Source organism: Camelina sativa, chromosome 9, assembly GCF_030686135.1.
Source record: "Camelina sativa cultivar CO46 ecotype springtype chromosome 9, ASM3068613v1".
In the NCBI taxonomy this organism is placed as follows: Eukaryota; Viridiplantae; Streptophyta; class Magnoliopsida; order Brassicales; family Brassicaceae; genus Camelina; species Camelina sativa.
The window spans coordinates 38748624-38765377 of NC_141888.1; the positions used below are offsets into that span (position 1 = coordinate 38748624).

Genomic DNA, 16754 nt, shown 5'->3' on the forward strand with positions numbered 1-16754 from the left:
AAGTGTGAAGAAGAAGAGGAGAGAGTAATTTATACGAGATGTGATGGTTAGAAAAGGTAACCGGTTCTACCGGTTAGTTTTTTTTTTCTCGTTAGTTAACAAGAACTTAATTAACTAATTTAATTTTCTATTTGTAACTGTGACTTTGATTATTTATGTTTTAAAATCTGCAACCGAATCAAATTTGAAATAAGTAAAACTGACACAAAACTAATTTATTTTATAATTGAAATAAAATCCGAAAACTGAAATTTAAATCGAAGCCAATATATTTTTTTTTTTAAAGTCGTAAACAGGATTTGCTCTCGTTGATTAAAATTAATTTTAGTTTTTTGCGTAATGTATATCTAAATTGGATTAGTTAAGTATGTACGTAATTATGTAAATGAAGATGTAACGTATGTATTTGAATACAATAATTCACGTTAGCGATTGGTGGGTGCGACTGTGGGGAAATGCGTCTGAGAGAGAGAGAGTGACGTTGAAATCAAAGAAGAGAATCTTTCCAAAAAAACGGTTGGGGATTTGGGATACAGCTGTAATCAGACACGTGTCAGTTGAATAGTTAACTGTGTCTGTGTGTAAGATTGAAGAGTACAGTTGTGGTACTTTGAGAGACTTGAGAGCGTTTTTAAAAAAAATTATTCATTTATTCAAAAATCGTTTCGCTTTTTTTTTTTGTTTTAGTTATTATTGTGTGTGAAGAAGAAACATTTCGTTATCAATTTTAAAAGCAGTGACACAAACGTCACATTGTAATTTACGTATTAGAAACGTATAAGTAAAGTATCCCATACTTATTGAGTGTTCTTTTGTTTCGTTTTTTATTTTCAATTTTGTAAGTGAAAAGAAAAAAAAAAGAAGATAAGGATGACGTTAAAGTGGTTTTAGGTTCAGTATAATAATATTAATAAGTTTTTATTTAGGTTGGATTCTTCAGAGACTTTTCTGAAGCCAGCCTGTATGTCATTATTATTAGCACTTTATTTTGCTATATATAATCAGTTATATTTCGGATATTCGAAAAAGAAAAAAAACTACATACGGAGCAGAAAACGACAAGATATGTCGATCAGAGGAGCCGATCGTTACTATTCTTTTTTTTCTTAATTTATATACATTTTGAAGAAAATCGTTACTACTCTTTTTCTCAATTTTTTTCTTTGTAAAATTTGTTTATAATAATAATAACATAATTTTAAAAGGGAAAAGACAGGCTGTTGTATAAAACAGCCAAATTCTCCAACTACCGATAACCTAACCCATTCCTCTGCTTTTTAACTAAATATTTTATGGTACACTACGAAAAAAGTTTATAATAGTTTAACCCAAAAAATGTTAATCATTTTGATTCCAACGTTAACTAAAAATTTTAAAAGTTCTTTACGTTTTACACTTATTAAAAAAATACATTGATTATTAAATATTAACTAAATCAATAAATTTTGATAAATATTTTATTTATGATTTTAATGAACTTTTTTAATTGCATAATTAGTAAATATAAATAATTTTATGATTGATTTGTGAATCAAAAGTTTTGATCCGAGTTTTAGTCTTGAAGACATAAAACATTATTTAGATCATTTACATCTCATTTCGATTTTCATTTTTAAATATTATTTTAAAATAAGAATTTATTCAATTCATCTTCATTTTTAACTCCAAATTTAGAGTTATTCATTGTTGTCAAAAAATTAGAAGTTTTACCTTTTACATTTGGAAAAGAATATAGTTTGGGAAAAATCAAATTCTAAGAGCTACTCTGTTTTAGAAAAGAAAAATGAGATAAGTTGTTGGACTTAACCAAATTATACAAAACTATTGAGTAAATTAAGTCATGAATTCTACGTCATTGTTCTTAGATTTTACTTATACAAGTCCAAAAGATTGAACATAATGACATGATCTCTCGTAAACTACAGTATACATATAATGTCATGACGAAGATAAAACTGAAGATGTTGTTTAATACTATAGCTATAGGTTGATAACTTTGAGAACATATGATCATTTAAAAATCATAATTCTCTCATACAAGCTCCTATAACAACATCTCAAAAAAGATTTATGTCGATTATAATATACAGTATAAAACTAAAAGGGAGAATACGTTAAACCGTACGTACATGAGCCGTGTACCGCACAGAAACGAGGCACATGTTCCAATGCCAAAAGGGGGCTTCTCGTGAGCTTCCTGAACATATGATCATTCAATTACGTATTTGAGTAAGGAGATACCTAAAAGAGTTCATAAGATTCTGTATAATTATCGAACCCAAATTATAGATTTAGGACATACTTTACATTAGATTAAACAAGACGGTGTCATTAATTGAGATACGTATCGAGATTTTTCCCTCACCTGTCCATCGGATTCGTATCTACTACCAAATTCCCATAATTGTATACTATCACCACCACTAATTATATTTGCTAAAATTTATATATTTATTTAGTATTCTTTTATTCAAATAATAATGTCATTGACCAAGTAATATGTAAAAGTCTCTATGTGGTCCGCAAGTGTACTTGTATATTCTCATTTAATAAAGTTTGCATTCTCTTCACGTGAGATTTGATTAAATGACTCTCTCATTTTCTCGATACCCTAACACGTTTTCCGTATATATTTATGAATGGTATAACTTTGCACATGAAATATTTAGGCGTTTGAGTGTGTTTTAATTTCCATTTTCAAAGTAACCAAAAGATATATAAGTTTATATTCAATTTGGTTGTATGTTTAATGGGTTTGTATTAGAAGATTTTCCGCTAGGTTGTATGATTGCTAATATAGCTATGTACATCTTTTTTTTTTTTTTGCGTTTGTTAATAATATGAGTATATATGATATGTATGATGTATAGTGTCCTTTTGTTATTTTATGATTTTGACTATTGTAGTTTTTCATGCTAATTAAATATGCTATGTCCCTTGATGTTTTTTTAAAGTATTGGTTTATGATGTAGATTTACATTTAAACCGTTACGTCCTTCGAAGTATTCTTAAAGAAAAATTCCTTTAAAAAAGTACAAATTTTTTTTTTTTTTTTTTTTTTTTGTCAAAAAAAAGTACAAATTTTCTATTACGTACGAATTCTGAGGGAGAATGTATTGTAACTCAATTCTTAATTTATATTTTTTTCACGAGTAAGGAAATTATTCCGTTTGGTCAGTTTAAATTCCATTATATATATATATACTCACATCGAGACGTAATGTCTACTTTTGTCGAGAGAAAAGCATGTGACTGCCGAAAATAAACCATGTGACTATCTCTCATTTCCTTGTAAAGTAGTTATTTCTCGAAATTGGTTTATTTTTAACTATCTAAAAGTTTTGTTTCCAGGTTCGATGTATGTGGAAGCACATTCCTTTTGTTAATTGATTATATCCTATTAATCCAAAGTAGGAGATTTCTGTAACGATATTGTCTCGAAATTTTTTTTTTTTTTGATAAAAAAAAAAAATGATACGTTGCTTATTGATCTATAATAATCCCTTATTGTCTCGAAAATTTTGTTATTAGAAAACCTATAAAATATATTGATCTGATCTAAGTTAACGAATAAGATAACAAAAATAGATTGGTGTCTGTTTGTTCTATCTCTATTGTTCATGGGGAGATTAGAAGTCAAAGAGACAGCTCATTCATTTGTGAGCTTACACTTTGCAATTGAAGGCAGGTTGTCGTCAACGTCAACTCGATAATATAGGTGAGATTTTTGTTTTTTGTTATCCTGTCATAATGTCATTTTAAGTCAAACAAAAAATAGTTACAACATATTTTGCCTAATTATTCATAATTAAATTGAATCTTTATGTATTTCACGTAATTTTACTATTGTTTGAAAACAAAATCAAGTAGCAAGGAAAGTGCAGTTGAGCTTTTAAAATAATGTGGTATAACAGTAATTGTTTAAACTTTAAACTACCCATATAGTGCATACGACGTCATCTTTTGCTAGTAGTTAATAACTTAATATAGTAAGATCATTTACTATAATTACCTAAGATTTTTTTCACTTCTATATGTTGTTCGTTCGCATACAAATTTTCCTTAAATTAACGAAGATTGGTTTTAATAGTTTCAAGTTTCAACTGCCACTCTGCCAGGGACACGTGAAAGCAACGATCGATCACGTGCGGTCGAAACAGACAGACGTGAGACTTGTTTCCCACCGGTCAGGCAGAAAAAGAAAGTTTACGAGGCGAACAAATTTGACTAGGCCAAAGTCTTAACTCTTAACCTTCAATGTAAAACGGAAGCGCACAACTATAATTTCATAGTATATATAAAATGCATGGGGCAGCGAGCTTAAGATATGGTTGTTGGGTTCTACGATATGTCATCATTTTTTTCTTCCGTATAGCAAGTATTTTGTATGTACCTAAATTATATGTATGAGATGACCCATCATGTATACGGTATACCGATTTATAGTTTCTTTAGTCATAGGATAACCCAAAAAAAAGTCTAAGATTTAGGATAACTAAAACTAAGGTTTAATCGCTGATCGCACTGAATACATAAAAATTCTCTGAACATAAGACATGGGAAGGAACCTTGCGGTTTAGTCTCAGGCAAAGACATTGGAAGGAACCTTGCAGCGTATTATAAGACAAAAGCATTAAAAAACCAAAAAGTTCTCAAAGTTGGTATTCAGCATGGAAAAACCATAAGACATTGGAAGTGAATGACATTGCGACTTAATGATTCTTAAGACAAAGAATCGAATATTAATAAATAAAATGAAAATTATATTTTTGTTTTTTTTGTATAAACGGTAAATATTTAATTACAAATTATCGAAAATAAAATTTGAAAAAAGACTTTCTTTTTTCTTATCTCCTATATATTAATAAAGAAGCACTCTTTTGAAAAAGCTGATGTGTCGCCGTCAGAGAACTCGAGACATATTTAGTTGTTTACCCTCATTTTGATTTATTATTTACAATTATATGCCATTGTTGTTTTAACAAAAAAAATAATAATAAGAAATCAAATGTGTGATTCTTAAAAACTTTATCACCTAACTTTATTAATATTAATTAAGTTTAAACTTTAAATATATTCTATATTTAGAAAAAATGATTTATTGAAATGCATGTGGGTTATTCACGGATCTCATGAATTCAAGCGGGACGAATACAAAGACATTTTGCAGCTCAAAATATTTAAATCTGTTGTGGGATGGTTTAGCAGACGGGTTTGACCCGGTTAACAATTTTATTTAAATCATCCGGTTTATGAAATTTAATTTTTTTTGCGGTTTTTATTTGATTTGATAGTTCAAAATTTTGAAAGAAATCTAATCGATCACTAATTCGGTTCACATTCGATCCAAATTTGTCATCATGTCAATCTAAAATTTATGATGAAATGATTACTATTTTAAATTTTCATAAACTAAATGAATTCAAACCAATAGAAGTTTGTATTATAAATGTTATACTAAATAAATATATTTACAAATGTAATATCTCAAACAAAAATTTCATCCGTGCAACAGTACGGGTTACTACCTAGTTTTTTTTAAATCTCTAGTTCTCTTCCTAGAGTTTCATTTATAGTCTTGAGTTAGTGGTATAGAAGCTTTTTGGTGAATAAAAAAAAATATATAACGAATTTAAGTTAATGTGGGCATTGAGAAACTTTTGGAGATACTTGGTAACCGGCAGACCCAGAAAGTTCTTTAATCTGTGTCAAATCATAAACTTAAAGTTTCATTGATAAACTTGGATCTCTCAGAAGACAAAACTAAAACAAGGAAGACGATTTTTTTTTTTTGTCTGTCAAAGATGAACGTTTTGAATTCTCCTTAAAAAAATATTTAGGTTAATTGGGCATTTGGGCTTTAGGTTATTACATATGTTATGAGGCTTAGTTGTTAGTAATGGACTATTAGTTTTTTACAAATGAACACAAATATTGGGCTATAATTAATGGGGTGTCAAAAACAAAAATATGGTGGGTTCAATAATAGCAAGTCCATAAACCCTTAAGAAAAAAATCAAATTAATGGTGGGTCAATTAAACCCCCTTCTACCTTAAAAATATTATATATATATATATATAACGTTTAAGTTAATGTGGGCATTGAGAAACTTTTGGAGATACTTGCTAGATAAGAAAAATAAAAACTTTTCATAAACGAAAATATCAATAAGGTGTAAAAGAAAAATTCTGCATTCACACATATTTTGGCTCTCACGTGTTTGTGAATTTAAATATATTTGACTACGATCCCTTAACGTAAAAAAAGTATTATACTACTTTCTTCTAGTGTGAGATAAATAAATAATAGCCACAGTTATCTATAAAAATATCTATATGGTACTATGTATAGTTTTACACTTTTATAATAAATATATTTGATGACATTCGAGTGTCGGATATACAGACCAACAACAACAAGTGGAATCGACTTACGTAACTTTTAATCACGGGGTTAAATCACTTGACCCAATGTCCCAATTGGTATTTTAATTTTGATTATGTCGATGCTACATGTGGTCATATCTTAATCACGTGGTGCTACAAGTCCATATACATGTTTTCAGAAAAAAAACAAAACAAAAAATTAATAGGAATTGTATCAGAACAATTGATGAGTTTTAGTAATCCGAAATGAATAAAGTTTGTAAATGGATGGGTTAATTGTAATACAAGAAATTGTGAACTTTATTACATACCATCCCAGAGAGTAAGAGGAACACGATCCGGTTTATAGGCAACACGTAACGTTTGCGTTCAGAGACTTTGCTTCTTACTTCAAATTTACGTACCACTACAATTGTTGTCTAAACTCTAAAGTCAATTTTGAATATTCAGAAAGATTGTAGGCTACTGGCTACTAGATCGAATCGAATGGTGAAATTAGTAACTTAAAACAATTGCTCCTTTTTGAACAAAATTAAAGAAGTGCTAATGGAGTAAACTGGACTATTAAACAGTGTTATCTTACACCAATTTTTTCTTCTTGGTTTAAAATATGTGTAATAGTTTGACCAAATAATATACATATATGTACTCAATGATACTAACTAAAGTTACATTCTCTGTGTATATAATTATAAAATCCAATCTAAGCAATTAGAGAAGAGAAGAAGTTTTTTCTAAGTATAAAACAGGAAATATTTTGGAGTGAATAAAAGTCAAATGGGGAAAAAAGAAAATAAAGAGAGGCAAATAAGCAGTGATGGAGCTAAAGCAACACTTTACTATTTTAATGGGAAAAATGCCAAAAAAACCTGATGTTATTTTAATTTAGACGTTTAATACCCAATGGTTTTCGGTTGGAATAAAAATACATGATATATTAATTTAGTGTCAAATAAAACCTTATCTTTTAAAGATTGGTTGAATCGAATATACAGACTAAACAGACGTTAACTTCAGTAACGGAATCGCTAAACCGAACTGATATATAGTCACACATTTTCGAAAATTTATATATATGATATGTTAACTTAAAATTTCGAATATGTTAAAGTAGTCTAGTGGTTTAGGGCACATTTAACATCATGTGAATGCCGGGTTTGACCCCCGCCACCAAAACTTCTTTTTTTAGTTTTTTTTTTTTTTTTTTTCCAAAGCCGATATCGTTGAATTCACAACCACCGGTGCCGATATCATTGAATTCACAACCACCGGTTACCAAAGTCTGCTGCACCGTCGAAGTTGCAGCCATCAATTAACGATCCGTCGAAGTCACAGCCACCAATTAACGATCCCTATCCAGATCTGCTGCTGAATTATTTGAATTCGCCAGAAAAGCCTCTGTATGAAGCTTCAGACCATAGCAGCATCCATCGTTATCATCAATCTAGGAAGGATGTTCCGGATCCATCGATTTGGCAGCTGCCGTATCAACCTATGAATCTCGTCGTCGTTTTCAGAGCAACTCCAGATCCGACATGAGGGGAAACAAAATCTCTTCCAAAAAAAAAAAAAAATCGAAAAGCTTTCGAGAAGACGATTCGAACTCAGGTTCGGAGGCTCTAAGAACTAAGCCTTTACCACTAGACTACTTTGACATACTCGTTTAGTCATGAAACCCTATTAGATATATCTGTTGTGAAACGTGGGCTTGATACTTAAACCGGTTTAGCGATTCCGTTACTGAAGTTAACGTCTGTTTAGTCGTATGTTCGATTCAACCAATCTTTAAAAGATAAGGTTTTAGTTGACACTAAATTAATATATCATGTATTTTTATTCCAACCAAAAACCATTAAGTATTAAACGTCCAAATTAAAATAACATTGGGTTTTTTTTGGCATTTTTCCCCTATTTTAATTATGAATCATTTGATTTGACCTCCACTCGCCTTGGCTTTTTTTGGTTTGTTCTTTATTGAAAAGCACAAAAATAACATAATTAGCACACAACATGAGTTATCGAGAAACCAAATCTTAGTAGTATTTTCATTAAATTTTTATAGCTTATGAAACCATTTTTCTCACTTTATTAGATACTAATTCATCCTTTATTTAGAACCCTAAAGTAGTTTTTTTTTCATCTTTGATCAAATTATTATCAGTTCTCCGAATAGAAGAAACATAAACTTGATGTTATGTTTAAACCGCTTCTTTATTTGAGCACTCACTTGTGTTCGTTCGTTTTAGGTTTATTTATTTTGCTCCATCTTCGTCGATTTTATTTTTAAAAAGGAAAATATAGTAAATTAGTACAAGTTTTTGGTGAATATAATTTTTGAATAGGTCAAATATCTCATAATTTATCTCGTCAGACAAATTTTTTAGCTCCTCCAAATTGGTTCCCCCAAAAATAAAAGAATACATAACAGAGATCGTCAATCAATTTTATGTTTTGTGAATTTTCTTACACCATTCTATTAATTTACCCCAAGTAATCCTAGTTAAAGAAAATTGTGTCTTACTATCTTACACTGACCAGACACTTAACCCAAATAGGCATTTTCATATAACTTTCTAATGTCCATAGTTTAACTTTAAACTCAAGTATATGACTAAGTCATATAAATTTGTTGGCAAAACATATGCCAATATTCTTCTCATGCAAAAGACCCCATTAGAAAACTAACAGGCTGTTTCTGTGGCTTTTACTATTATAGATTCACTGTAGTAATTAAAGGCCGTGTCACCAACTTTTCTGAAATTTTATCAACTTAATTAGTTGTTTATTAAGAAGTGGGTAAAGCTAACACACCGACCTTTTTTTTTACTAAATAGTTATCTAAAAAGTCTCAAAGCTTATAAGAGTACAAGGAAGCAAAAACAAATAAATGAAAAAGAACATCAATCGAGTGAAATGATGAACATATACCTTTTTGTTTATTTGGGGCATACAAGAGATATTTTTTTTTGATAACATTTGCATTACATGATGACAGTAAAAAAAATAAAATAACATATTTGATAATGATGTATTAGTCAAAAAAGAAAAAGAAAAAGTTAAAGTCATGTAAAAATTGTCCATGCATGCATGGTGGATTGTATTTGTACCTGATTTTAAGAATACTTATTCATTGTCAAACCATTTGTATAGTTGTTCATCGTAATTATATAGTTTAGATTTAATTTAATATTTATGACTAAATAAAATGATCAAATATCTATCAAATGTAAAATACAACTCAAAAAAAGGCATTTGAAATTTCTCTGTTTGTTTGTTAACCTAATCGTGATTGGGTATCCATCTAAATACACTTCGTATATGGTAAAATTATCATTTTAAACAAATTAAAGAATGTTTTTCACTATTATATCATCATATCCCATCATCCAATTAGGGGAACAACAAAAAAAATGGACCCTCCACAAATTAAATTATTGTCATAAAATTTTTAGACAAAACTGATTTTGTCATAAAGAAATGAAATGTAGAATCTCCGTGACGACTGATATAGAGAAAGCAATAATAATAATCATAGCAAAACAAGCAAATAAAAGCAGCACATGGAAGCCATTTGCACAAGGATAATTCTTGTAAGAGCCCCCATTACCTAAAGGTTGATAAATGATAATAATGATAAAAACAGCAGAGACATTCGAACCATATGATAATATTAAACCATTTCCTCTAAAAGAAACTATACTAGATTCGATTTTGCTTGTTTGATCCACTAGCTGTATGAACTAAAGAAACATAAAACAGTAAACAAAGATGAAGGATCTATGTAAAGTCAAAAGGAAAAAACACTAAATTCTTTAAACAAGCTGTTTCTGCAGATCATGTTATGTCTTTTAGCTATTAAATCCTACGACCTATAAGATTCTACTTACTTTCTTGTAATAGTAATAAACTATCAATTTTATGATTAACTATAGTTAATTAATTCTATGTAATTCTAGTCTAAACAATTTGGATTTAAATAGATCAAATAGTCAAATACAAATCCTAATGAAATTCATGCATGACCCCGAGGACAATCAGATTAGGTGAAAGATGAAAGCCATCAACCATTTTTTTTAAGCTTTGGGGGACTCTGTTTTTTTTTTTTTTTCTAAAATAAGGAGTTTGCTGTTTAGAAAATATTTATACAATTTCACACATTTTTAAAAAGCTAACATTTTAAAGATTTCGAATCATAAAAGACCACAAATATATTAAGTTGATTCAGGCGACCATTTTCACTAGATTGGTCCCAACATGCAACTATTTATTTTGTTATAGAACTTTATTTATAATATTTTTGATATTTTATTAGACTTGAAAATTTGGGTTTGAACTCGAGTGATCGACGTCGTTGACAATATAGTATAAGTGTATAACGTATAACCAAACTAAACTATCATGGTATATTTTCTTCTTTTTTGGATTTTTTTTTATAAAAATAATACTCCAAAAACAAAAAAAAGAACCCTGATTTTAAAGAAATAAATTTGTGATATTCAATGATTAATGAGCCCTGGAAACTGGAAGTGCAAAAATGCATTGATTACTTCAACACAAAGAAAGAAAACACACAAAAAAATGCATATTGATTATAGTATTTATAACAACTGGTGCATATGTCGCAGAGAGAGCAGGAGGAACAGAGAGGGTTGGTCTTGACTCGCGTGAGCTGTTTCCCCCTTCACACTCTCTCTAAGTTGATCTCTCTTTAAGTCTCTCTTCTTCTACCTCTTGACTCTCTCTCTCTCTCTAGCGATGCGGTTTCTTCATCGGAAGCCATGAAAACACCGATCTTCTTCTTCTTCTTCTTCTCTTCTCTGTTTCTTGTCTCCTCTGGTTTAAACTCTGATGGAGTTCTCTTAATGAGTTTCAAATACTCTGTTCTTCGTGATCCTCTCTCTTTACTACAATCATGGAACTACGACCACGACAACCCTTGTTCATGGCGAGGTGTGTTGTGTAATAACGATTCAAGAGTCGTGACTTTATCACTCCCAAACTCTAACCTCGTCGGCACGATTCCTTCCGATCTGGGTTTCCTCCAAAACCTTCAAAGTCTCGACCTTTCCAACAATTCACTCAATGGGTCATTACCGGTTGAGTTTTTCGCCGCCGGTAAGCTCCGGTTTCTTGATTTATCAAACAACTTGATCTCCGGCGAGATCCCTGTTTCGATCGGAGATTTACACAACCTCCAGACGTTAAATCTCTCCGATAACATCTTCACCGGAAAACTACCGGCTAATTTACCATCTCTCGGAAGCTTAACGGAGGTTTCTTTAAAGAACAACTACTTCTCTGGCGAGTTTCCCGGCGGCGGATGGAGATCGGTTCAGTTTCTTGACATTTCCTCGAATCTAATCAACGGTTCACTTCCACCTGATTTCTCCGGCGGCAATCTCCGGTACCTGAATGTCTCTTATAACCAAATCTCCGGCGAGATTCCTCCCAACGTCGGTGACGGTTTCCCCCGAAACGCCACCGTTGATTTCTCTTTCAACAATTTAACCGGTTCAATCCCAGATTCTCCGGTTTACCTTAACCAGAAATCAAATTCATTTTCCGGAAACCCGGGTTTATGCGGAGCTCCGACCCGAAACCCGTGTCCCATTCCTTCCTCTCCAGCCACCGTCTCCGGCTCCGCCTCTCCGCCGACGTCTACGCCTGCACTCGCAGCTATACCGAAAACATTCGGTTCAAATTCAGAAACCAAACCGGACAAAAACTCAAATCCTCGAACCGGTTTAAGACCAGGAGTTATAATCGGAATCATAGTCGGGGACATCGCCGGAATCGGAATCCTAGCTCTCATCTTCTTCTACGTTTACAAATACAAGAAGAACAAAACCGTGGAAAAGAACAACAACAATCAAAGTCTGGAAGCTCATGAAGCTAAAGACACAACTTCGTTATCACCATCATCATCAACAACCACATCTTCTTCATCACCGGAACAATCAAGTAGATTCGGCAAATGGTCATGTCTCCGTAAGAATCAAGAAACCGATGAAACCGAAGAAGAAGACGAAGAGAATCAACGGTCAGGAGAGGTTGGAGATAACAAGAAAGGCACTTTAGTAACCATCGATGGAGGAGAGAAAGAGCTTGAAGTTGAAACTTTGCTTAAGGCTTCTGCTTACATTTTAGGAGCGACCGGTTCGAGTATAATGTACAAAACGGTTCTTGAAGATGGTACGGTTCTCGCGGTTCGTCGGTTAGGTGAGAACGGTTTGAGTCAACAACGCCGGTTTAAAGACTTTGAGGCGCATATTCGAGCTATAGGTAAACTGGTTCACCCGAATCTGGTGCGTCTCCGTGGTTTCTATTGGGGCACCGACGAGAAATTGGTTATTTACGATTTTGTCCCTAACGGCAGCCTCGTCAACGCCCGTTACAGTGAGTCAACCATCATCTCTTTCTCTCTCATTTATGATAAAGGCGCTAGCATGGTAGCATTATAGTCCATGCGTATTAGTTGGTGGTAGTTAGACCTATATTTTGATAAAAGTAAACGCTTGGTCAAACCTTTTGTCACTTGTACAATCTTGTGCATATTTGCTGAATGTGTGTTTGTGATTGGACAGGGAAAGGAGGATCGTCTCCGTGCCATTTACCGTGGGAGACTCGGCTCAAGATTGCAAAAGGTTTGGCTCGTGGGCTTGCTTACCTCCACGAGAAGAAACATGTGCATGGTAACTTGAAGCCTAGTAATATACTTTTGGGGCATGATTTGGAGCCTAAGATTGGCGATTTTGGACTCGAAAGGCTTCTCGCGGGAGATACTAGCTATAACCGAGCTAGTGGGTCATCTCGGATTTTCAGCAGCAAGCGATTGACAGCATCCTCGCGTGAGTTCGGATCCATGGGGCCAACACCGAGCCCAAGTCCTAGTTCTGTTGGGCCTATATCGCCATATTGCGCGCCCGAGTCGCTCCGCAATCTCAAACCGAACCCGAAATGGGATGTGTTTGGGTTTGGAGTGATTCTTCTTGAGTTGTTGACAGGTAAAATCGTGTCCGTTGACGAGGTTGGGCTTGGAAATGGACTGACGGTAGAAGATGGGAATCGGGCGTTGATAATGACTGATGTGGCGATCCGTTCCGAATTGGAAGGCAAAGAGGACTTTTTACTTGGCCTTTTCAAGTTGGGTTATAGTTGTGCATCACAAGTTCCACAAAAGAGACCGACCATGAAAGAGGCTTTAGTAGTGTTTGAAAGATTCCCTATTAGCTCGTCGGCCAAGTCTCCATCGTACCATTACGGACACTATTAATAAATATACAATCATATACTAACTTTGTAAGTCTCTCTCTCTAAGGCTGAAGTATATACACATGATGTAAGTCGTTCTTTCTTGTTGTGATTGTCCTCTTGGTTATTTTTTATATATGATTTGTAGGATACTACGAAGTGTGGTTAGAACTTAGTATATTTTGGTTGATGATGATTTCGTTTACTTTTAGGTTCGGTTCGTTGATTTGGTTGGTTTTAGTAAAAATCTAGTTGATATATAATCAAGTTATTCTAGTTGGGTTTTGTATTTGATTTGGTTTGTATTCAGTTTGGATTTTTGTTTGGTTCGTGTTGAAATTGGTTTCCAATTCTTGAATCTTTAAAGTAAGTTTTGTGTTCTACTCAAAACTATTGTATAAAAAATTAAAATGATCATAAGATGTGATAGATATGGTAAACAAATAAAATTAGTTGACCATAATCAGTTGTTGTTTTGGTTTGTGAGTTTGACAGTTTGGTCAATGAAATTGAGATTAAAAAAAAAAAAGTAATCAAATTAACAATATTGATTAACTTATTTATTTAATTGAATAACTAGATTGAACTGTTGCTTATTTAATTAAATAAAGAGATCAAGATATCCAAAAGTTTAACCAAGCAGGTTTTGCATACATTATAGTTTGGTTTAGGTTTGATGGTTCGGTTTAGTTTTGATTCGGTTCACATCTCCACTCTTAGTTGGCATAAAATTAGTTTTACTAACATTTGATTGTACAAAGATTTTGAATAGTGATGAAAGCATGTAAATGTGTATTTTTTTATTATAAATATGTATATACATGTATATGATTAAAAAATAAAAACTCGAACTCGAACCAAAACCTACACATAATTAAACCATAAAAATTATTATCTTTTACTTTGGATATAATTTCGTGAATCGAAAAAATTTTAAACTGAAAAACTGAACCGAATTTTAAACTAATACCAGATTTTACAGTCAACTCAAGACGAGTATAGTTTTGATACTATTTTGTATCTTCCCTATTAGAGCCATATTTTATTGAATTCAATTTCTGAACTACTAAATTTTATAGCTAAATGCCTAAATCCAAAATATATAGGGTTTGATTGGTTATACAAAATACGTAGATCGATGATACAAAATAGATTGATGGTATGATTTCATTTTCAGCCAATTCAAAAATAGATACGGTTTGATCGGTTATAACGAGATCGGTAAATTCCAAACCGATACCGATACGATACAGAGTTACCAATAAAAAACCGTAACCCTTTCGTAAACCGGATCTGATGTGAACCCCCAAAACAAAACAAAAAAAAATCCCCAAATCCGAATCTACGAATCTCCGTCTCCTCCGTCGCAATTTCCGAGGCGCAGACACAGTTAGAGAGAGAGAGAGAATCACACCGATGGACTCCGCAACCACGGTTAGTGGTATCCCTCCGGCACCGACAACCACCACTGATGAAAATCTCCAATCGAGCGAGTCATCATCACCAGCCGACGCAGTGAATCGATTGATCCACGCCGTAACGCAGCGGCAACAACATCTCCTCGACAAAACTGTGCCTCACGTTCTCTATCGATGGATCGTATGTCTCTGCGTCGTATTGATCTACTTTATCCGCGTTTACTTTGTGGAAGGCTTCTACATCATCACTTACGCCATCGGAATCTACCTTTTGAACCTCATCATTGCTTTCTTATCTCCTCAAGAAGATCCTGAGGCTTCTCTTACCACCGGTGGTACTCTTCCTACTCGTAGATCCGATGAGTATCGACCTTTCGTTCGCCGTCTCCCTGAGTTCAAATTCTGGTTCGTTTCCTTTTGATTGTTAGATCTGATCTAGGGTTTTAGTAGAGAAGTTGGGTGTAGTCTTATTGGTTTGATTGCAGATTAGGTTTTGACTTGAATCTTTAGAATTTACATGAGATGAGAGGATGTTGAGGAGATCAACTTCAATAATATAGTAAGATACAATTCTGCAGAGAAACTATGTTTGCAGTAAGGTTTGGAACCAAATTTTGTAGAAGGATGATGAAGTATGGATTTGATTCATTTGTAGATATTGTTGTTTTGTTGAAGGTTGCATAAAGATGTCACTTGGATTGTTTGATGATTCATTTGTAGACGTTGTTGTTTGATGTGTAATGTTGTTGTGTGTTTTTTGGCCTTGAAGGTTATCGATCATAAGGGCATTCACAATTGGGTTTATGATGACGTTCTTCGAGGTGTTTGATGTACCTGTGTTCTGGCCAATACTTCTTTTCTACTGGGTGATGTTGTTTTTCTTGACGATGAGGAAACAGATACAACATATGATCAAATACAGATATGTCCCTTTCTCTTTTGGGAAAAAGGTAAATGTGTTTTCTGTTATTATTGTCATTCACAGAACAAAAGTTGAGTAGTTATAGTTTTCTAACTTCGTTCTCGGTTTGTGTTTTTTCTTGCAGCAGTATGGAAAGAAATCAGCTCCAACAGAGAGCAGTGAATGAATCAATGGAAAACTGTTCAGGTCAGCAATTTCAAGTCTTTTGAGAGAGAAAGTAGCAGTTTTAAAAGGTCGGTCTTTTGTTTTCTTTTGGATCGCTTACAAATATCTTTGTTAGGGATGAAAGTAGAGAGATAGACTCTCGTAGCCTGTGTCTCTAGGCAGATTTTGCTTTTTTTTTTTTATCATCCTGACTATTTTTTACTGGTTTCACCTGATGAACAACAATGTATCTTATCTGTTACATCTCTTTCAACGAGAATAATAATGTTTTGTACTTTATACTTTTTGTAATCATCATGGTTGAAACGTAGATAAATCTCTGTGCAGTTCTATCGATATTATGCGATGCGTCCTGGTAGATATGCTTAGACTATTTTGGACAAAACAGTCAGTGAGTTCTTATTTCCGGGTTGATGATAAAATACGATGTTTGATGAATATGAATGCTACTACATAACTCAGAGTCTCACGAACATAATCAAACAGTTAGCTTAGTAGTACATATGTATCATTCACAGCAGATGTTTGAGAGTTGAGATCTGGACAGCTTCCTTCAAATGGTGGTAAGTATCAAATTATGACCAGTTAGCATTAGCACCACTAGCTAAGAT

General features: G+C 32.8%; 2 protein-coding genes across 3 annotated transcripts; both read left to right on the forward strand.

Moving 5' to 3' along the window:
• Positions 1-10723: 10723 nt before the first annotated feature.
• LOC104713774 (putative LRR receptor-like serine/threonine-protein kinase At4g37250) lies at positions 10724-14028 on the forward strand. Its single transcript, XM_010430976.2, has 2 exons — positions 10724-12783; positions 12972-14028. Exons 1-2 carry the CDS (start codon positions 11166-11168, stop codon positions 13658-13660), a joined length of 2307 nt encoding a protein of 768 aa, XP_010429278.1. The 5' UTR covers positions 10724-11165; the 3' UTR covers positions 13661-14028.
• A 35-nt stretch (positions 14029-14063) lies between these two features.
• Positions 14064-16422, forward strand: LOC104713775 (protein RER1C). 2 transcript variants are annotated; one of them, XM_010430977.3, is made up of 3 exons: positions 14064-15461; positions 15826-16006; positions 16103-16422. In XM_010430977.3, the coding sequence occupies exons 1-3, from the start codon at positions 15055-15057 to the stop codon at positions 16142-16144; spliced, it is 630 nt and encodes a 209-aa protein (XP_010429279.1). In that variant the 5' UTR covers positions 14064-15054; the 3' UTR covers positions 16145-16422. The 2 variants fall into 2 exon arrangements, with proteins under 2 accessions (XP_010429279.1, XP_010429280.1); XM_010430978.2 differs by having other exon boundaries at positions 14910-15461; positions 16106-16422.
• Positions 16423-16754: the final 332 nt, after the last annotated feature.